This window comes from Gymnoscopelus braueri (assembly GCF_963280865.1).
Source record: "Gymnoscopelus braueri genome assembly, chromosome: 2".
NCBI classification, from domain to species: domain Eukaryota; kingdom Metazoa; phylum Chordata; class Actinopteri; order Myctophiformes; family Myctophidae; genus Gymnoscopelus; species Gymnoscopelus braueri.
The window spans coordinates 22,354,960-22,378,993 of NC_137604.1; the positions used below are offsets into that span (position 1 = coordinate 22,354,960).

The 24,034-nt window shown below is 39.3% G+C and overlaps 2 protein-coding genes across 2 annotated transcripts in view; one reads left to right on the forward strand and one right to left on the reverse strand.

The window, feature by feature from the left end:
- Positions 1 to 448: 448 nt before the first annotated feature.
- stn1 (STN1 subunit of CST complex) lies at positions 449 to 15,607 on the reverse strand. The gene is made up of 9 exons (XM_080446233.1): positions 15,317 to 15,607; positions 10,431 to 10,526; positions 8,754 to 8,831; positions 7,077 to 7,253; positions 5,894 to 6,005; positions 4,423 to 4,573; positions 2,797 to 2,919; positions 2,110 to 2,182; positions 449 to 1,731 (listed from the first exon to the last, which is right to left on the reverse strand). Exons 1-9 carry the CDS (start codon positions 15,444 to 15,446, stop codon positions 1,574 to 1,576), a joined length of 1,098 nt encoding a protein of 365 aa, XP_080302359.1. The 5' UTR covers positions 15,447 to 15,607; the 3' UTR covers positions 449 to 1,573.
- A 2,180-nt stretch (positions 15,608 to 17,787) lies between these two features.
- The window catches only part of LOC308078581 (STE20-like serine/threonine-protein kinase), a 46,819-nt gene continuing 40,572 nt past the window's right edge, over positions 17,788 to 24,034 (forward strand). Inside the window, exon 1 of the mRNA XM_080419801.1 lies at positions 17,788 to 18,605. Within this exon, the coding sequence (XP_080275927.1) occupies positions 18,456 to 18,605 (150 nt within the window). The 5' untranslated portion in view covers positions 17,788 to 18,455. The remainder of the gene's footprint in view (positions 18,606 to 24,034) is intronic.

Sequence of the window (24,034 nt, forward strand, 5' to 3'; positions counted from 1 at the left end):
TTATACAAGCCATTCGGCATTTATGGAGGATAAATCAAAGTGTTATTTTCCGGTTGTTCTCTCATTTATCAAACATGATATTTTTTTTGCTCTAGCAACTGAGTCATGAGTTGCACACTGGCTGCAGACATGCTGGAGCTGAATGTATGGCTACAGATGTTTCACAGCCAGCCAATCAGAGGCCGGGCTGCTATGGACGGAGGTAGGGCAGAATTAACGACCGAACACTGCCCCCCTGTGCATGGCAACGCAATGCAACGTTTACCAAGGCCTCCTCTGGATGGAAAACTTCCAACATTTCAAGACCTGAGGCCGATTCTACAAATGCCTTCAAAAAATTTCAAAAATTGCAGATGTACAAGCTCGTAGCGCGGCATGAAGTGACGCACTGTGAGCTTGTAGATCTTCTATTTTTGAATAGCCAACTGTAACATCTAAAATGACACAGATGCTTTCCCGGTTTTAATGGGTTAAAAAGATTCAGTGAATTCAAGTAAATACGACAATATAGTTCAAAACTGGACATCACAGGTCAACTAAAATCAAATACTTCACTTTATTAAAGCTGCTTATTTTATTTGAGGGAATAAAACATTATTTTGGACAATCTGCATGATAAGGGTATAATATAATACAACTGGCGTGGTTGTAGTTGGTCTGCCTGCTCATCTATTGAGACATTAGATTCTGTGGCACACCACCGAATCAAAGCACAACTTTATCCTCTGCCACAAAAGCACTTTCCATTATAGATAACCAGTAGAAATGTCAGTTCTGGCGTGGGGGACCTGGGTTGTGGGTTGGAATCCCTGGTAGGACATACGGTACCAGTTACAAATTGCAGCTTTGAATCAACAGCGAGGTCTTCTTGACCCTTGCAGACTGTCTCATAAGTCAGTGGATCTCAACCTTTTCAGGCTGTGACCCCCCCAAAATAATCATATTTGAACTGGGGAGCCCCCCACCCGACAAGCACTTGGAATTGTAGGAGTTGAGGCATTACATTGTTATGACTCGGTTCCACAGATAAATATTGTGAAAATAGCAGATCTACAAACTCACACGTGAGGCGTTGTGAGCTTGTAGATAGTATATTTTCAAAAGTTTTGCCTCTATCTTTCTCAATGTTTTATAGTATAGTTTGTTGATTACATTTGATGCAGTAATGGTCTTTTTTATTATAATTGTTTTCTTGAGGTATTAAAAAATGGCATCTTAAAAGTCCTAAAATTGTCACTTTCATTGTCACAATTTTACCACTGTCATAGATTAGTGATTCTCAATATGCATGCCATAGAGCAGTGGTTCCGAAACGTTTTAGCTCGAGACCCAAAAGAGAAATTTGATGTCTCCTCGGAACCCAAAATAGTCGCTCTATGTGATGCGCTGTGATCTTCTAGATCTGCTATTTTCACTACTTCTTAAATATATGTTTGTAATTTATGTATGAAGTTCTTTTGAAAAGAAAAGGTTTTATGTAAAAAAACAAACATTTAGGAAACAAAAAGGGGGGATATTCGCGACCATAAAAATGAGTCCCGACACATTGTTTGGGAAACAGTGCCATAGAGCATCAGATCATGGTGTAATAGTTGTCACTGGTGCTGATAATGTCACTGTTGTACTCTAGAGATCTGAGGACCAGCTCCAGGGCCGCTTTGCTCACGTTGCCGCTGTATCGCTGCCTCACGGCAGACAGGATGTGCAGGATGTGGCAACCTTTCTCCGCATCTGAACAGACGAGAGAAAACAACTGTCAACACAATCAGGTATTTCATGGAAAGGGCATACTATATATGTACAAGTTTTACAGATCTATAACCGTAGGTGAATGGCACTGATACAAAAGGGTGTACATTTATTAAATGGCATAATTTTAAAAAGAATAGGTCATCTGAACAGGAAAGAACAGCTATGATAGTGCAGGATAATGAGCATACATTTTGAGTAATAATGCCATGAGAATACATTGCATACATGCTTCATATACTGTAAGTGGGCCAAATAATAACTAGTCTCAAAAATGGAAAATGTTTTGCCCTACTTTATACAAAGAAGCACTTTTTTATATTGGCCAATACTTTCATAGCAGAAAGTAATCCGTCTTACATTTCTCTCTCCTCGAGTCTTCCCTGATAATGTCTTTAGTGGCCATGAGTAGGTCCTTGTCCTGTTCAGTCACCTGATGGACCAACGCATTCATGAATAACAATCCTCACAACTCACAGTTCAAATGACTCACATTTCCTCAAGCTGTGCTAGGGCAAAGATACCAAGGATTTGTCAGAGAAAGTTTAATCTAGCTGAATCAGAAGTGCTTCAGATTCATGGGGCCTTTGAACCACAAAACCACGCCACTGTCATTAAAGGCTATTGCACATAATATGGGTCATTTCGTCGACATGATTTTTGAAATGTCTGTATTGTGGATTCAATGTTCTACTTCTCCCTCCTCTTTCAAGGCAAATGAACGTCAACCTAAAAAAAAAGGCTTCACATAAATGCCAAGCAAAGAAGTTTGGACATGACTTCTCCAAAGAAGTCAGGGCCCCATGAAACTACAGTATAGGTTATTTGTCGCGGCCATATCCTTGGTATCTTTACTCTAGAACAGTGTCAGTGACTCAGCCTTTTTAATTTCAAGGACCCCCAGTTTGATATGCATGATTTGACCACAGGCCCCCCCCCATTTAATACAAAGTCATTAAGCCGCAATCATCTACACAGCAGAATCCACGGTGTTATTCAACTCAGAGATTGCACAAATGGAACCAAATGGACCGTGTCTTTGCTCACATGGTAGACCTCGTCCTGGGACTTGACTTTAAGGAACACACTGCCCTCGTCCTGTAGAACCTGCAGGGCCTCTTGGAGAAGCTGCCGCAACTGCTGGCTCACTGATGGACCTGCCACTGGCTCCTTAACACAGACCATGGGGAGGGCAGATACGGTACATAGCAGTTAAAAGGTAGGGTAAGTGATATTTTCTTGTTAAAATAGGTATTAAATAGCTCTATATTCTGATAGTGATCATTGCTATAGAGCAGTGGTTTTCAACCTTTTTCATGCCAAGGACCCCTAAATTGATATGCTTTTGGCCACGGACCCCCATCTGAAAATGTTTTGTGCCAGGGACCCCCGGAAGAGAAGATTTGTGTTAAAAAATGCTAAATTCTACAAAATAGGGGCCCTGAAAATGTTCAAAAATAGCAGATATACAAGCTCGCAGCACGGCACGAAGTGACGCGCTGTGAGCTTGTATATCTGCTATTTTTGAATAGCCAACGTATACGATACCTTTTTCTGGGGACCCCCTGGAACCCCCTCAAGGACCACTGGTGGTCCCCGGACCACTGGTTGAGAACCACTGCTATAGAGTGTTTGTTCAGTAACGGGGGTCTCCCCAGTCTCTCCAGCTCTTTCGCTAAAAGAAAATAAATGTTCAGGTCGGGAGACCAATTTCATCCAATCAGGAGAGAGAACTCATAGGATAGAGGATAAAGAAGTGACATTGGAAGTGATGACACAAAGAAATGAGCAGACAAAGTTAGAAGTGGAACACTATCATGTATTTTCTATTTACTAAAGAACTGGAGAGACAGGGAGACCCCTGTTACTGAACAAACACTCTATAGCGATGATTACTATTTGAATATAGAGCTTTAAAGGATCTACACCATGAATTTAAAAAATATATATATATATATTTAATATCATATTGTTTATGTCCCTCAAACGTTTTTCAAAAGGTTTGAGCCTAAATCAAGCCTCAGATTTACTCATTCCAACTAACTTCTCTCTGGCTTAAAGCACTTTCACCTGCAATACCACATTGTCCTGTTTGGCACGGGGCGCTATTGAGCCAGTTTGTATGCATGTTATCTCCTGGTTCTGTGTGGTTCTGGTTCTGTATTATTTTTGGTTGGAACTGAAAAACGGGAGGGATTGTACTCTGACGTGACGTCACGTCAGGGTGCAAATCAGTTTGGCCTGTTTTACAGAAAACCCCAGATTTGCTGTGAAAGCCTGAGTGTTCAAACAGGGGTATTTTGGGGGATAGAAGAGAGGTAGGGGAGACCAAAAACACACAAAAAAATAAGAAAAAGTTCAAATTCATGGTGTAGTCCCTTTAACTTTCTCACACACACACACACACACACACACACACACACACACACACACACACACACACACACACACACTAACTAATAACCTTAATTATTGATATTTCTATAATGGACTTTTACACAAGGAAACATGTTGTAAAATAACTGGGTAATATCACTTTGGGATGAGACACTTCAATTACAAATATGAGCCCAGTTTGAATTTTCTCCAGCAGTAAGATTAAACAGCGTTCTTTCAAAAACCCAACTGTTGAACTGTAAACAGAACTGATGGTGTGTTATTGTGGAGGAGTACCTGGCATGTTGACGCGGTCTGAGGCTGACTGGGGAACAGTGGTTGCAACAGGTCCACAACGTCCAAGGTTCGAAACCTGCTCACCGCATTATCATTGAGGAAGCTTTTCAAGATGCCAGTCGCCTTTCCCAAGCGACTGGTAACAGAGGCTCTGTGAAATCAACACATTAACTCATATACCGCACATAATGTGAACTACAGTTCAAAAATGTAAAAAATACATTAGTGGCCAGGATCGCTGGCGTAGCAGCCCAGGTACCTAGGCTACAATATAGCCTGACAGCGCAAGTGGTAAATGTGAGAAATGGAAAGAATGCAGATTGTTTTGTCTACCAACGCACAGCACGCTTTTAGCAATATTTTTGGGAACTACATGGACACATGTTGAGAAGAACGAATCCACATGCTGTGTAGACCAGTGGTACCAAACCTTTTCTAGATCAGGGCCTTCTTGAATGCCTTGAAAGCATTCGGCTGCCGTGTTACGTGGTCAGATGGACGGGCAGTGTGCATCTTTAGAGCATGTTTATTTTAATGATCAATCAATCGATTGATTGTGTTCAGGCTCGGATCACTGGAAATGACGTCGTAGTTCCTATTTACCGGCATCACAATGAAAACTAATTTTTAAGTTTTTAAAGAAAAAATACCATGTCATTATTTTCTAAAAATATTATCGTTAAAATCTTAGTGTTTTGCCAATGATTTGGGGGCCCACTTGCGATATCCTCGCGGCCCACCAGTGAGCCCCGGCCCACAGGTTGGGAATCGCGTGTCTATATAAAGAGGACAACATTACGCATAATGGACTTCAGCTAGCTAATATCTCTACTCCACGCTGTGTGGTAATCCGTGCTCTACGGCAGACTCAAGTCATGCTGTTTCCCCTTAACAGCTGATAGTGCTTTCAGTGAAGAGGTTTTAGTGTCACAGCCAGGGTCTAATTGTTGTTTCAGAGGCCACTGCGCCCTGCCAAGAACAATTTCTGAAGGGGGAAAACACTGGACTGTGTCATTGTCTTGAGGTGATAACCAGGAGTTTTCACAGCACTGTGTCGTGTAGTGCAGCCGTTCCCAAACCTTTTCAGCTCCAGACTCAAAACATGAATTTGGCATCTCTCCCCGGGACCCAAAACGTACAAAAATGCATTATGAATTAACCACCTAAGGCCCATTTAAAAAATGGTGTGAACATAGACGATCTACAAGCTCACAACGCGTTGCATTGTGCACTTGTAGTTCTGCTATTTGCACTACTAAGTTTGTATTTATTTATTGAATTGTTTGGATTTTTTGAAAAATTCTGTAATTCTGAAAATTATTATATATTTATTTTTTTAATTGTGGAGGAAAAGAATTATATATTTTTTTTTATGTAAAAAAGGGGACATTTACTCGCGACCAATAAGAATTGCTCCGTGACCCACTGTTTGGGAACCAGTGTGAGCGTAATGCTGTGTGGCTGTATGTACCCTGCGGTGCTGGTCTGCGGTTGGAATGGCTTGTCATAGCATTCTCTGTAGAGCTGGGGAGCCTCCATCATCCAGGCTATCTGAGCCGCCATCACCGGGTCATTCACTTTATCTGTGGAACGCACATGGTCAGATAAACACATGATTAATAGACTAAGGATAGAGGTGACATGTAGTGTAATATGAAATGTGTGTGTGTGTGTGCGTGCGTGTGTGCGGATGCAGACGCACCTAGGATAATGTAAGAGGAGAATACTGTAAGCACAAGGGTTAACCTTGCCATACTGTAAATGGTCCGTATGAGTGTGTGTGTGTGTGTGTGCGTGTGTGTGTGTGTGTGTTTTGCCACGTAGATAATATCAAAAGAGGAGACTGTGCAAGGACAAGGGATGCCCTTGCCAGTGACAGTCTGTAGGTCAAAGTGTGTGTGTGTGTGTGTGTGTGTGTGTGTGTGTGTGTGTGTGTGTGTGTGTGTGTGTGTGTGTGCGCACACACACACGCTTGCGCATGCCAAGCAAGTAACAGACAACGTTTACGCCGTGACGAAACATACTGTATCTACTACAGTACATTCAGAACATCAAGTTGGAGAGTAGAATAGCCTAGATGGCACACTGATGGAGTTTAGTATTTGGGACTAAAGATGCAGTTCCTTAACTACCACATGAACCCTAGCGTCCATGTTCTAGCCATGTCATAATAGGCGAACTTTTCGACAAGCTCACAACACGCCGCAACGCGTTGTGAGCTTGTAGATTGCCTACTTTCGCCGAAGACATTTGGTGTAGTGGGGAAAAAAGTACAGACCACTGGGGGACCCTGGTTAACAATGTTTATAGGAGTTTAACCCATTAAACGTTTTTCAGAAAACTCTTAGGATTTAGAAGAGTGGTTTAGAACAGTGTTTCTCAAAAATAGCAGGTATACAAACTCACAGCGGGTCACTTCGTGCTGTGCTGCGAGCTTCTACATCTGCTATTTTTTTTTTAATTGGAAAAATATTGAATACATTTGAGTTTTTTTTGTACACAAATCTTCTCTTCTGGGGGTCCCTGGCACAAAACATTTTCAGATGGGGGGTCCGCGGCCACATATATATCGGTTTGGGGACACAAAAAAGTTTGAGAACCAGAACCGGCCTAAGGTCTTAATGGGTTAGTGGTTATCAAGCCTCTCCACTCACAGTAGGTTGAGGCCATGACCTCTCTCTGTTCCCTGGAGGTCTTGAGTGTCCCTCGGACCCGGAGCAGCTCTCCTATCTCCAGCCTGGAGCTGCTCAGCTGGCTCTGTTTCAGTGCCTTCAGCGCTGTGACGGGATTGAACCCTCCTGGAGCGCCGCCGGTGACGACCCCCGCTTCTGCTGGAAGTGCAGCGCAAACCACGTATGACCAGCAGTGTAAAGTAACTAAGTACATTTACTCAAGTACTGTACTTTGAGGTATTTTTTACTTTACAGGAATATTTCCAATTTTCAGTACTTTTACTTCTACTCCACTACATCTCAGAGGCAAATATTGTACTTTTACTCCACTACAATTATTTGAAAACTTTAGTTACTAGTTACTTTGTAGATTTTGATTATTATTACAAAACATACATTAACCACTTCAGCCCCACATACATTTCGGCCATTTGAAAATAGCCGATCTACAGTACAAGCTCACAATGCGTTGCGTCACTGCATATGACACAGTGGTGCTTGCAGTTATATTTATTCATAATAGTTTTATAACAAGCATTCTTTGAGTAATAGTAATGAAGTGCTTGTAAAGGAGATTTAAAGACAATAAAACAATAAATGAGACAACTGAATACAAAAAATAGGCTGATAAAAGAAAACAGGCAAATACCATGAGATTGAGAATTCTAGCATTTTTCAACCTTATCTCCCTTTATTTATATGAAGTGCATACAAAAAAGACGTGCTTCTCTTCTTTCTTTTCTATCGCTCCGTATCACTGCAGGAACTTGACCTAGTTCCAGGAACCACTGACGTATTTTGATGCTTAGTGGTGCCCAGAAAATCTACAAACCTGGTTCATATACATGCATGTCACGCAGCTGATTGTGCACAGCTTTTTGTGTGTGTTCGTATTCATTGATTGAGCCAGGGAAGGTTCCTGCAGCCAAACCCAGAGATAAAGAGATAACAGAGAAGATTGACAAGTACAGCTTGTCATTTTGTAAGCCCTTTATACATGCCTGTAAGGTTGAAAAACGAGTATTACTTTATCCACGTAAGCCCCATATACTTCGACCTAAAAGCTAGCTCACAACTCGTCTTGTTGCGACTATTTATGAAAACAAAAAAACGAAACAAAAGAAAATATTATTTTTATTCTTTGAAAATGTTCATCCGTGGTGATTAATAGATGCTACTTTAAGAGACAGAGATGCAAATTTCCTGAAGCCAAGGAGCCTGGATATCCTATTTCAAATGATAATGTACAATTTACCTGTACACAGTCAAATAATAATACTGCTTTTTGATACAGGCCTAAATATCACCCATGTCGGTACCTACAGTGCACATACAAACAATGTCACAATTACATAATCACCTAAATTTACAAAATGAAAATAGTGGAAATAGCTGATCTACAAGCTCACAACCGGCCGCATTGTAATTTTGTAGATCGGCTAACTCCCTTATTTTAAAAAGTAATATTTTAAGTATAAAATGATTAAATATGTCAGTCATTTCTTTATATATTTAAGTTATTTGTCATATGTGCCCTGTAATTTTTTTTTACAAACCCTAAAAACCAAACAGAAATACATTTGTTTTACTGTATACATGGTGGTGACAGCCCTAACAAGCAATCACATACACAATGATGGAAGCCCATTTGTCACTCACATTTTCCAAGATCTCCCTGTTCTGTCCACTGCTCATTCTTCCAGCAAAGGCAATTTATAACACCTGTTCCATCATCCACTGCAGAGAGACGGATAAACACAGATGGTCAACATTGAACTTCTAGAAAGGTTATTACATTTAGCATTTTGCATTATTTTCTATTTCATGTTGACATTAAGTTTTAAATTTCGGTTTAGTTTTAATGAGTTCTCAAAGTATAGTGTTTGTCAGGGGCAACATTCAAAAAGGTCAGAAAAAGTATGTGTGTAATAAACCTCAACGTCATACCATTTAAAACAAAAAAGTATTTGATTTAAGTATTTCATTAGTTTCAGTTAACTGCAGTATAATAACCTTGCTTCATGGCATGAAGAAGCTCGCATTACATGACTTTTGCACAGGTCTGAGAATACGGACGCACTGTACTCACTTACAAGGACGGTTATACGTGCATGCATCACTTATTGAAAGGTAGTTGGAGATTACTGTTATAATAGAAAATAATTGAAAGAAAAAATATACTTTAATGTGCTATCAAATATGATCACAACAGCAATTCCATTTCCTCTGTTATCTCTGCCTTTCAAAATGTTTCACTGCAGTATTAAACTTTGGCAGTTTGCGAGCTACAGCAGTTTGTAGGACTTCTGAATTCTTCAGCATTATTGTCTGTGCCAGGCCGAAGACGTGGCAGAGACCTATGTTTTGCACCTTGTCCGTCCGTCCGTCCGTGTGTGTGTCCGTGTGTGTGTCTGTCTGTGAGCAGCTAGCCTCGATCTCCAGGCTTTTATTGTTTAGTTTTGCTAAAAAATAAAAGCCTGGACCAGCGCGTCGGTGTACCCGGTATGAGGAAGTGTTCATTTCCCCAACCAACCAGAGTGCAGTGGGCGTCGCTCGTAATGTTGTGTTGACGAGGCGGGGGCTGACGGACAGATCGGTGAACCAATGAGATCAGGCGCATTCTCTCTGCGCTGATTTTAAACCCGCCCCTCTATACACGAAATCAGGAAGGCTAGTGCAGCCTAGTGAGCAGCTAATCTCCAGCACAGTTGGACCGACCGCAGCAAAACTGTGTACACACACTCTCTGGGTGCCAGAGCAGAATTTTTCAGATCGGCGTGTTATAGCACCACCAGGAGGTTGATTTGTGCAAAACACATTTTTTGATATTACTCCTACAGATTTTGTCTAAACATCACACAAATCGGTAAACAGTATCTCTATAGTCATTAAACGAAACAGGTCGTTCAGATTTTTCATATTCCATCCTGATTGGCTAAGGTTGGCTTCCAAAGTTTGCAGGAGTGCTCCATTTTAAACAAAATGCCTCAAATAATGAACACAGTGTTTCATTTCAAATTTTGCACGCATATTCCCACTAGGCCAAGGAAGAAATGCCACTTGAACATTTTCAAATCAGCCTCATGGTGGCGCTATAACAGGCCGATTCGTGTTTTTACTAAAACTGCACTGATCTGCGTAAATGCGAATCGGTACACATTATTATCTCTATGGTCATGTGATCAAGACGGGTCTGTCTAATTCTTCATATTCCATCAACATTGCTGGCCCTCAATAACCTACCTGACCTGGTGGAGACCTGTGCTCCGAGGAACACTTTTTCTAGTGTTAATGTTTCAGGTGTACACATTTCTTATTCATTCTGAGCTATATTACCTCCATAACAGAAGAAATCTTCTCTCTCCTTCTTGTATACGACTGTTCCAAGAACATCGACTCTGTAGATTGGATGCGAGTTGTACAAGTAGATACCTGTGAGCAAAGATAACACATGCAAATGCATTTACACCTCCTCCTCCTCATCATCATCATCATCATGTGGTTCCTCCCAAGAGCATGTACAAGCTTTACCAGAAGTAATAGAAACTGTTACTTTGTCCAAAACTGTTACTTTTCATGATTAAAATTCAAAAATAGCAAAAGTAGCAGATCGACAAGCTCAAAACGCATTTCGAGCTTGCAGATCTGCTACTTTTGATGCTGTTGTGTGATGCTGTACAGCTGTAGTATGATCAAGTAGGGTGTTAATTTACCCAAAAAAAACAAGTGGAAACAAGTGTAATTTACATTCACTTTCTCTATTTATAGCCTTATTTAATTTACTGGAGTTATCATCCCGTACTTTATTTTATTTTTTTTGGGGGGGGGGGGGTTTCTTCGTTTATCTGCATTATTGATAGGATAGTGGGCCGACAGGAAATGGGGAGAAAGATGGGGGGTAACACACAGCAAAGGTCGTCCGGCTCGGGAGTCGAACTCGCGACACGCTGTCAAGCTGGATTACCAGCGTATGTGGTATGCGCCTGGACCGCTAGGCCGTACTTTTAAGCAGTAATACAACAGGCCAGCTAAGTAATATCTCTTGCTCTCACTAGTGATAGGACGTTCCAAGGCAGTGGACCATGAGGATATTGGATGTGGGCCTCCAAATAGTGACATTAATATATTTTTTAAAATAATGTGAAAAGTTTCATGGTATTTGAAACCTTAAAAAAAATAGTTTTCCTTGTTATACCTATAAATAGCAACTTAAAGTACACTACGTTGGATCCATGGATCCAAGCCAGAACACAATCGATTGATTTATCATTAAAATAAATGCTCAGGTAGTCAGTAGATGTAGGCATAAGTGAGAGCAAACTAGATTGGTTGGCCCCAGAAGAGCAAAGCAAACACAGGCAGGCAGCCAGGCTCTCAAAACAATTGATCAGCAACAGATTCCTCCATTCATTCTTATTTGTCCTTTTCCGTCTCTGTCTCTCCAAAGCACTGGGTCCCAAACACTGGGTCGCGGTCGGACACATTTTTATGGGTCACGAGTAAATATCCCTTTTATTTTTTGTTTCATACATTTTGTTTTTAATTATTATTTCAAAACATTAAAAAAAAAAAAAAAAAATCAACAATTTCACGAAAAAAAAATAAAGAAATTTAAGAAGTTCCATGAATTAGAAAAAAAATGTAGAATGTGTCGCGATGTAAATTTCTCTTTTGCGTCTCAAGCTAAAAGGTTTGGGAACCAGTGCTCCAATTATAGTACAGTGTACAAGTACAGTGCAGTTCCCTGGAACTTGAGGATGAAAATAGTCTAAATTTAGCAGCCTAATCAGATTTCCAATATATTTTAGCTGAGCAGTAATTGACCATAGCTATCTAATATCAAAGAAACACATTTAAGGTGTATACATTTAAGGGAAATGATCCAGTAATGTGATGAAGTGACACTCCCAGATTAACTGAAACACCTTCCATGCATGCTTTGATGATAAGACCCCCTGCCATGGATATGCAAATGTACAAATATCCAGGGCAGAAAGATGTGAGTAAATCCTTCAAAAGGATGAATCCACTCACAGTCACCTAACCTGGTCCAGAGGCTAGGCCCTGTCCTCAAGGCGCGTGCAGGACCTGCAGATCAGCTAGCAGACGTCCTGAAGTGCATTTTCAACCTTTCCTCCTTGCTACATTATACAGCAGATCTACCTGTACAAGCTCACAACACATTGCATCCGTGACGTGACACATTGCGAGCTTGTACATCTGCTTTTTTCACTATTTTTGATTATTTATTTGTTTTTGAAAAAAATAATATTGTTTTCAAAAACAAATAAATAATCAAAAATAGTGAACACATTTATTATATTATAATAAATTGTATTATTATTATTATATATGATGGTGAGGAATTTGGTCAGAAATCTCATGTTATTTGATTTTGTCCGTATGGCCTAGCCCTACAGTGAGTGAACATAAGGCTGATCTCATACTACCGACACTACCACGCTGTTGGAGCCCACTATTAGGCCTGTCACAATTATTACATAAATCGCCTGATTGCAATTATTTGAGATAATAATGGCAATTATTTTTTGTATAATCATCATAATAAATTCCATGTTAAAGATTTTCGTATATTAAAAAATGAATAGTGGAAATAGAAGATCTTTTAGATCTGCTATTTTCACTATTCATCTTTTTTGGAAAGTATAAATGATTAAAGATGTATGTTATTTGTCATATCTTCCCTGTGCAACTTTTGTTTACGAAGCCTAAAAGCCAAACAGAAATGTTATTTTTGTAATCATAATGTTCCAATGATCAATGACAGAAACACAATTATTTGAGTGAAAATAATCGTCAAGCTGAATTTCATAATTGTGATAGCCCTACCCACTATAACCATTTTTATCGTTTCATACCCTATGTATTTTTTACACTTTACAATTTTTCTGAACTGCTGTACCTATATGCTGTTGTTTTTATAAAATCATCTTTTTGTAATTGCTACAAATTATGTCATGTTTATTCAATAATCTAAGCGCCACGCGTTAATATATCTTCAAGTTTTTCATACTCTATTTTTCTATGTATATTTTATACTTCTATGTATATTTTATACTAAGTTTATAATACCTCTCAGTGACACAGGAAAGCTGCAATTCTAAATTCTATTATAGTCATAGTCTATTCTATTCTAGTCTAGTCATTCTTTACACCAATGTCAGTGTATGTACAGTACATGTGCATATACATACATTTTCCACACTTATTAGGTTTGCCTACACTTTATTTGTTGTACTATTACACATTTACTAGTAGTGGGTACCTTCCTTGAATTATAACAGTTTTTTTAGTACCTTGTTTTATACCATTTATAATTGAACACTGTTAGCACTGGCGGGTCTGCCCAGACAGTGGTTGTACTGGGCAGCTCCCATGTGTGTGTGAATGTGTATAACTACTGTATATCGAGTGTGAAGCAGGGCTTTGCTGAAAAGGGCCCCCGGGCCCACTTGAAAAGGAGATGGAAATCTCAATGTGATTTAACCTGGTTAAATAAAGGAGGAAAAGAATAAAACAATAATACTTAAAAACAGCACAGCACAATACCAGGCCTGCCAGCCATGCAGCCAGACCTGTATGCCTGCCCAGAGGAGTATAGGAGGCAGAAGAAGGCTCAGGGGATCTCTGTGAACATCTGGTAAATGGTGCCAGAGAGAGAGCATCAGGCCCTGACCCAGCAGAGTCAGGGACAAGTAATCCTCAGCCCATAGTTAAGACTTCATCTGAACTCATAATAAATGTGACTCCCACTCACAACCCCTTCTTACACCCACACATATACACCCTCCCTGCCTCTACAGTACCTTGTGTGTGCACCTAGCCCTAGAATGGCTGTGATATTACATACATATCATGTATTCCATCTGGAATACATGATATGTATGTAATATGATTATCACAGCCATTCTATGGCTAGTGTGCACCCACAGTATGTTGTTGTGGTACAATGGACCACAATGGAAACAATCCCCCAGGGAACTTTTGTGTTATCCTTTATGTTCAGAGGATAACTGAACACCAGTGGTGGAGATATTTTACTTAAAAAAGGTAGGGTAAGTGATATTTTTTGGTTAAAACAAAAGGTTTTTTGTTAAAAGGTTAAAGCACTATATATTCTGATAGTAATCATTGCTAGGGGGTTTATTCAGTAACAGGAGTCTCCCCGTCTCTCCAGCTCTTTAATAAATAGAAAATTAATTTTCAGGTAGGTGACAAAATTTCAGCCAATCAGGAGAAAGTACCCATTTATCAGCATCATTTTTTATATAGTTCCAGTTCCAAATGTGTCTGCTCATGTCTCTGCATCATCACTTCCCATTTCACTTGTTTCATCTGTATATTGTCTGAATTCTCTATCCTGATTGGATAAAATTGGTATCCTGACCTGAAAATGCATTTTCTGTTTAATAAAGAGCTGGAGAGATATGGAGACTCCTGTTACTGAACAAACACTCTAAAGCAATGAGAACTATCAGAATATAGAGCTATTTAACGATTATTGTAACCAAAGAAAATCACTTAGCCGACCTTTAAGTAAAAGTAGCAATACCACAATAAAAAAAATACTGTGTTACAAGTAAAAGGCCTGTGTTCAAAATGTTACTTGAGTAAAAGTACAAAAGTATTGGCATCAAAATATACTTAAAAAAAAGTACCAAAAGTAAAAGTACTACAATTTTTGAAAATAGCAGCTCTACAAGTTCGCGATGCGACGCATTATGAGCTTGTAGATCGGCTATTTTCAAATAGCCTAGGTATAAAATAGGCCTAAAGTGGTTAAAGTATGTTTTATAATATAATAATCAATATCTCCAAAGTAACTAAAGTTTTCAAATAATTGTAGTGGAGTAAAAAGTACAATATTTGCCTTTGAGATGTAGTGGAGTAGAAGTAAAAGTATTGAAAATTTGAAATATTCCAGTAAAGTAAAACATACCTCAAAATTGTACAGTACCTGAGTAAATGTACTTAGTTACTTTACACCATTGCTGAACACACATCATGTAGTTACAGTGTCCACACACCTGTGAGCTGACAGGACTCCATAGTCAGGATGACACACACACACACACACACACACACACACACACACACACACACACACACACACACACACACACACACACACACACACACACACACACACACACACACACACACACACACACACACACACACACACAGTAGTAGTTACACACCTGTAACCTGACAGGACTCCTTCATGGTCAGGATGTCACACACATACATTCTGCTGAAGGCACAGAACCCTGGATCCAAACCCCACAGAATGGAGGGGGTTTCTTCATCTTCATCTTCTACTTGCTGCATGTCATCGTGTGAACACAAAACTCATCATTCATTGACTTACTAGTTAGTTAGCTAACCTTACCTTGCTGCTTTTGTCCTAGTTTTAGTGAACAGCTATGTTTTTGAAGAGCTAAGAATCTATTCTATTCTGTTTCTGTACTATTCCCGGTGAATGTTTTGAAAACAACATTCAGTCAACAACAGTCGGCATTAACTACCGGTCTCATGCAGTGTTGCCAGCTTTTGAGAGAGAAACAAGCAGCCGGGGTCTATGAAAACAAGCCCAAAAGAAGCGAGCCTTTCGCCTTTTAAACATAATGCATTGGCTATTTGAAAATACTAGATCTACAAGCTCACAGCAGAGCTTGTAGATCTGCTATTTATTTATTTTAAATCCTGAAAACGATTTGACATTTTAACAACACAAATCTTGTATGGGGGTCCGGGTCCGGGTCCCCCACCCTGGGCCCTGGCATAAAATGTTTTCATGTTTTTCAAGCCCAAAGAACCGCAACCCGCAACTACCAATATTTAAAAGCAACTTTACAGGAAAATAAGCCCAAAGTCGCTCATAATAAGCGGACCTGGCAACCCTGCACTTGATGTGTCGTGCTTCCGCATAGAGCAAACTTATGTACTGAACTTTTTTTAATGGTCATATTATTTTTACTTAATAATTGTAAACTATATTATATGTCTCTACAAACGTATAGATAATTTTAACATAGTGATAATATTGATTTCATTATGATTTTCTGTTTTTTTAATTATTATATTTATTCCCCGTCTCCGAGTGTGCGCATGCGTTCTACAATGGCGTGTGGGATATGTAGTTTCCAGCAACACTGACGTTCCATAATCATAATCAGTATGCCACTTCTAATCCATGCACATTATGATCTGACTATCTATTAGTGCTCCGGAACATTTGGGGAATACTTTAGGTAGGCTACTTTTCTAAAACGTCCCAAAACAATTAAGTGATTGATAAGTGATGGAAGAACTTGAAGTAACAGATGTTACTAAGTAAGTATAGTCCTGTATTAAAAATGTTAGTGAGTAAAAAGTGAGTGAGTTAAAAGTACAAAAGCATTGATATCAAAATATACTTACAGAATCAAAGTAAAAGGGGGTTTTGAATTTATCTATTTATTATTATTTTGTAAAAAAAAAGTACAATATTTGCCTCTGAGGTGTAGTGGAGTAGAAGTATAAAGCATTGAAAAGTGTACATACTCAAATAAAAGTAGGTTTCCCTCTTCCCTCCAGTCCAGGTGGGGGCGGTAGAGCACAATGATCTCGTCCAAGACACGAGGAACACACAACAACAGAGAGAACCGGACGGTCGCGCGCCCTCGTGGATGCGCATCGACACTAAATCAGTGTTGCCATGTGTACTTATTATAAGCGACTTTGGGATTGTTTTTTGTGCAGTTGCTTGTTTGGGCTTGCTTCCTCCTAATGTTGTTTAAACCAGTGTTTCTCAAACGTTTTCAAGTCAAGGACCCCCAAATTAATTAATATGTAATATTTGTTCCTAACCCCCCTTCTGAAAATATTTTTTTGCCAGGGAGTTGAACTCTTGTACCAGATTTGTGTTGTTAAAATGTTTCAAAAATATATTTTTTTAAAATCACATTTTCTACAAGATTTTTTTTAAATAGCAAATCTACAAGCTCACATGAGCGTCGCGAGCTTGTAGATCTGCTATTTTCAAATAGCCGATGCATATAGGTTTAAAGTGCTCATGTGCAGTGGTGGAAAGTAATTAAGTACATTTACTTAAGTACTGTACTTAAGTACAATTTTGAGGTATTTGTACTTTACTTGAGTATTTCCAATTTCCAATACTTTTACTTCTACTCCACTACATCTCAGAGGCAAATATTGTACTTTTACTCCACTACATTTACTTGAAAACTTTAGTTACTAGTTACTTTTCAGATATAAACTATGATATTATAAAACATACATTAACCACTTTAGTCCTATTTTATACCCTAGGCTATTTGAAAATAGCAGATCTACAAGCTCACAACGCGTCGCATCGCGACGCGTTGTGAGCTTGTAGATCGGCTATTTTCAAATATTTAGTACTTTTACTTTTGGTACGTTAAGTACATTTTGATGCCAATACTTTTGTACTTTTACTCAAGTACATTTTTAATTTTGGATTTTTACTTGTAACAGAGTATTTTTATTTTGCAGTATTGGTACTTTTACTTAAGTAAAGAATTTGAGTACTTTTTCCACCACTGCTCATGTGTCGCTTCTTTTGGGGTTTGTTTTCATAGATCTGGTTACTTATTTCTCTCACACAATCTGGCAACACTGGCATCGACACTAAATCCGCTAGATTACTGGAGCCCCGTGCTTTACCAAGGAGAGAGCGAGAGACTATACCGTTTCACCCTTTACATCAATTATAACTCGTATTTTAACAATGGAACGCGTCTTGCTTTCACCCCGGACACAACTGGTGCTTTGATCTGAGGAATAATGCTGTTTATTTGACATTTTCTACATGTTTTGGTGTGTTTTTTGTGACAGCTAAAGTGCTGTCGGGCCAGGAGTTTTTTTTTTTTTTTGGAACAAACAACGAGCTTCCATCCAAACTGCTACTTTTGTTTGTTTTTACACGAAAAAAGGAACTTCTACCCATGTGGGATTTATTTAAATGCTGTTTTCCAAGGATGGAAAAATGACTCAAAATGTGCCGATCAAGGATTGTATACCTTTTTTTCCCATTTGGATTTAACCAGATCATTATGGTCTAGATGCTTCGAGGGCTTTGATCTTTTATTGTTGTGTAAGATCTTGAGATTCTTATTTGAACAAAAGAATAACCTCGTCTTCCATTTCTTTTGTCATGGGGATTTAAACCTACAAAAGGAAGCTGCCAAGACCTCCAAGTGAACCATCTTTAGAATGCAATTATAAGGGGTCTATAACAGAACAGAACCGAGATTATTAATTCCTTTGTCAACTTCCCAATTAAAAGGACCCCCCCCCTCTCTCTCCGGTTCAATCATGTCATTCTTTAATTTCCGTAAGATCTTCAAACTGGGAATGGAGAAGAAGAAGAAGCAGTACGAGCACGTCCACAGGGATGAAGATCCAGAGGAGATCTGGGAGGTGGTGGGAGAACTGGGAGATGGAGCCTTTGGGAAAGTCTATAAGGTGAGATCTACACACCCCTTTAAATGTAACTCTGAGCCTGTGGGAAAGTCTATAAGGTGAGATCTACAGTACACACCCCTTTAAATGTAACTCTGAGCCTTTGGGAAAGTCTATAAGGTGAGATCTACAGTACACACCCCTTTAAATGTCACTCTGAGCCTGTGGGAAAGTCTATAAGGTGAGATCTACAGTACACACCCCTTTAAATGTAACTCTGAGCCTTTGGGAAAGTCTATAAGGTGAGATCTACAGTACACACCCCTTTAAATGTAACTCTGAGCCTTTGGGAAAGTCACCCCTTTAAATGTAACTCTGAGAGTGTACAAATGGAACCAAATAAAGGTACACATTTGTACACTGTCACAGTTAAAGACCTCTAGGGTCAATTTGGTACATATAACCATCAATCTTTTTTTTCTTTTCTTTTTTTGCTGGGGACCCCCCCTCAAGGACCCCCTGGGGGAGTCCCCTCCCCCTGACCCCGCTTTGAGAACCACTGGTATCTGGCTAAATTGTTGATCATCACGTATCCGTTCTTTTGTTCCAAACAATTCCTCTTTTTTTGCAGCGTGTTCTATGTGTCAGCCATGTGTCACATTGGGTGACCCACACCCACTGCAGTGTGGAACATCATTCTCTGTGACTGTGACATTATTATAGGAGGTGTGTCCACGATCTCTGTTCAACACAGCCAGCCACTGAGCTAGTGTCTCTGTTCTGTATGAGGGTAGTATGAGCTACAAGAAAGAAAACAATCCTGGTTAATAAAATATCAGGTCTTAGGGCAATGGATTAACCACTTAAAGGACGAGGACGACTTCACCGATTTTCAACCTATCTTCATATAATTGGTCCTCACTAATACTCATGATAAAATGGTACAATTTTTTTCTACTCGGTCTATGTCTCAGAGGAGGGCTGTGGACAGTTCAGAGTCCCGTCTACCAGTGACATCATCAATGGGGAATCCAAGCTAATAGAAACTGCAGGCTTTCTATTCCTGGAAAGTTGCAATGCAATAAAAGAAGCCATTGTTCTCGTGTTAATAAAAATCTAAATAAGAAATGTGAAATCTTGTTGGGAAAAAAAATCATGCCTAACGATGATGTCACTGGTAGACGGGTTTCTGGACTGTCCACAGCCCTCCTATGAGACACAGACCAAGTAGAAAAAAATGGTACCATTTTATTATGAGTATTAGTGAGGACCAATTATATGAAGATAGGTTGAAAATCGGTGAAGTCGTCCTTTAAGCCCCATTATACTTCAGCTATTCAAAAATTCGGCTAAATAACATTTTTGACAAATCTTGACAAATTGTGAACGTTGATGTTAAAAAATAAGGACAGCAGGGTTAATGTGGTTGACCATCACAGGCTTACTTTCAGAATTGACCAGCCACCACAATCATTCGTTTCCAAGTACTGTAGATAAAAAAAATATGATTTAAGGCTTACTGCTATCTGCTTGTTTATAGGGATGTTTTCATACTTTTTCCTTACTGCACAACACAGACTATCAGGCTTATTAAAGACCCCCGCCATTTCCGCTCAGCCCTTGGTTGCTCCTCACATAAAGCTAACCCCGGGTCAAATTCATGACCTTTTAATTATTTCAATGAATAGCGTCATGTTTTCTCTGACCCCAATGCATGGAATGTGCCAGAAGCATCATGTGTGACGGACAGAAATTTGATCACCATGCAGCGAATGCTCTGAAACGTGTAATAACAATGGCACTGTGGCAACAGCACCCAATTAACATGTTTCATGCTCTGAAGTCTGTTGTTGGACACTTTGTAATAGTTGTTATTTTTAACATGTGGGTCGGGGGTCCCCACATGATTTTTTTGGGGCAGCCAGCCGCCCAGATGACAGTGAAGTGACAATTTAAGGACTTTTAAAGGAGTAGTTCACCCAAAAAACTACTTATTTCCTATCAATTACACACCCCATGAAGCCTTGAATTCATGAGAAAAAACAAAGGAGAGTCTTTGTGTCTCCTACCGGATACATTAGGGTCTAATTCATCAAATTATTGTCTCAGGAATGCGACAAAAAAAAAAAAAAATCACACCCAGTGTGAAGTGGGCGGTGTGGTCATCACAGTGGTCATCATAGTGATGGAAGCTCACTTTTTAAAAAAATGTTTTTTTGAAGTGCATAATTCTATTTATAGGTTATTAATGTCATCATGTGTCTCGCTAGCCAATCACAGTGCTGAATAGAGTCAGCCAATAGAGTCAGCCAATCACAGTACAACTAGGGGTGTACTAATGAGCCAATCACAATACAGCTAATGAGGTGTCCCAACCCCATAGTGATGGAAGCTCACTTTTAAAAAAAATGTTTTTTTGAAGTGCATAATTCTATTTATAGGTTATTAATGTCATCATGTGTCTCGCTAGCCAATCACAGTGCTGAATAGAGTCAGCCAATAGAGTCAGCCAATCACAGTACAACTAGGGGTGTACTAATGAGCCAATCACAATACAGCTAATGAGGTGTCCCAACCCCACTTATAGGGGCGGCTACACCGCCCAAAAATCTCAATGAACTCAAGGCTTCATGGAGTGTGTAACTGATAGAAAGAAAATAAGTATTTTTTTGGGCGAACTACTCCTTTTAATGTAGACCTTTTTAATACCTCAAAGAAAAGACAAAGACCATAACTGCCTAAAAAGTAATCAACAAAATATATAATAAAAACTGGTCAAACATTGGCCAAATTGTCAACTTATATAAGAAAGAGGCAAAAATTTCGAAAATAGCCGATCTACAAGCTCACAACGCCTCGCAAGGCGTTGCGCTATTTTCACAATATTTATCTGTGGAACCAAGTGAAACTAAATGTAATGCCTCAACTCCTACAATTCCAAGTGCCAGGGTGGTACTTGGATGTCGGGGGTACCCAGTACAAATATGATTATTTTGGGGGGGGGTCGCAGCCTGAAAACGTTGAGAACTGCTGCTCTATACCAGACAGTGGTTCTCAACCTTTGTTCATGTCAAGGCCACAGACCCCTATCTGAAAATAGTTTCTGCCAGGGACCACATACAAGATTTGTGTTGTAAAAATATTTCAAAAATATTCCACATTTTTCACTTCACATCTCATTTTTTTAATTGCAGATTCAAGGCTTGAGAGATCGGCAATTTTCAAGTCGCCAATGTATATAGGGTTAAAGTGGTTAAACTTTAAGAACCACTTAGAACCACTGCTCTATCCAGAGTCACGTTGCCAATCCTCCAACTGCCATCATCTTCCTAATCCATCAGCAGACCTCACACTTAAACCTATTGTTCAACCATTAGAAGAAATGGTCAACATCACTTACCATTAGGTGTGCAACAGTTCTGGTGACTCATTCTGCCCTCCTAATACGTGAGGGGGCCATGTTTCTTTCTGTTACTTTTTTCATTAATTTTATTTTAGTTTCATATTTTTCAATTTCCCCAAAAATGATACAAAATAAATGAAAAAAGTAATTGAAAAAACACGGCCCCCTCACGTATTACGAGGGCAGTATGAGTCACCAGAACCAAGGACGGGTGTTTTCGACGAATCTAACATGGTTAGATTTGAAGTTACAATAGTTTGAAGTTACAATGGGTTTGTATAGGAAGGGGGCGTGTCTGTTAAAATGAATATCAAATATCTAAATACCGAATCAAGCAACTTAAAAACTGTCCGGGGTGCTCACAAAAGCCTGAGTAGATGATACAATGACCACAAACATGTTTGAAAGTGAAATATCCCTTTAAATTGAACTAATTTAATTGATAATCAATCATTTAATAAAATAACCGATCCCTATTTTGGGCATGTCATTATAGGCAAAACATTTTTTTTTAAAACTAAGAAACAGTGACAATAGCAGATCTGCAAGTTCACAACACTGGCCAAACAGATTGATATATAAAAAAAAAAAAAAACACACTTCCCGATTATGCAATTAATCAAAAGCAATTATTGATAGAATAATCGCTAAGAAAACAATGGCTAGTTGTTGAACTACTTCCCATCACATTTTGCGCTCAAGGAGTTAATGTTCCTACTGGCAGTGGAACTTCAAAGCTCTGTTAAAGCCCATCTATGAATAGCAGATTGCATTTGGTACTGCATGTGTATTTGTCTGGGCTATAGGCCATTCCCCATCATGGATCATACCGATTTATAATGTGCCGCTGCCTTGATGATTCAGTCCTGGTGATGGATGGTGTCCCGGAGTCCCCATTTATTAACAAAATAATTAGGTATTACACAAGATTAAATCCCTCTTTCTCAATGTTGGATCTGGGGACCTCCAGGGGTGTAGATGGACCCTGTTAAGGGTCTAAATGGTTCCATTTGTACACTCTCAGAGTTAAATTAACGCTTAGGATTGTGCAGTGTAGATTGGGGTCCCGTTGCCGAATGCACATCAAACTGGGGGGGTCATTGAAATTAAAAAGGTTGAGAACGGATTTATTAAATATAGCTAGGTTTATTTATGACCTTTTTCTTAATGGCAGCCCTTGGTGTTGACACCGGAACACACCCGGGTCACCAGGAAGTGGCTGCATCCCATAATCGCAGCAGCGACCCGGCCGGAGCACATCCTGCCTTCACAGCAGCCAAAACAAACACCACAGGCTTCCACTTTAACCAGACGTTTCTTATATTGTCGCTGTCGGGCACGGGAAGAAACCGCTTTATCTCCATATTTCATCTTTTTATGTTTTATCATCAATTAATGCCCTATTTTATTTACTTTGTTGTATGACAGTGTCGCACAAGTAGTAGCGAAAGTAGATGATCTACTAGTTCACTTGTGAGCTTTTAGATCTGCTATTTGTGAAAAATTGGACCCAAAATAGGAATGCCAGGTCAAAAGTGGTGAAGTCTGTGTGTTATAAATATTTAAACAGTTAAAAGTATTAACTTCCAGAAAATTCACGGTTTTGGAAATTTTTGGACGTTTTACGCCCGACAGCGACAATATTCTGCCCACTTCTCCAGTGGAAGTCGAGACTTTTTCCAAGTCCAAGTTAAACCGACACAGGTGCTACTTTGAAATGTCTTCCTAGTAGGGCACAGTGCACACAGTTATATGGTTCCAGCATCGACATTGCAAGTTACATGTGTAATGGTGACATTACCAAAGGTGCAACATAGCCAAGGCAAACAGATTCTGTACAAATCACATTGTAGCACAGTGGCACAGTTAGCATTTTTTCATGAGTAATCTGGAAGAAAAACAGTACAGTCCATCTGCTAAATAACAAAGATTTAATGACTTCTTGGTAACTGGTCTTGCACCCACATTCACTGAGTGAACAGTCATGTTGAGTCATCCAGTTTATTGAACAAGACAAGTGCCTTATTTCACCCTTTTTTTAAATCATCGTAATTATTTCTCAGGTGATAGTGTTTCCAAATGAAGCTAT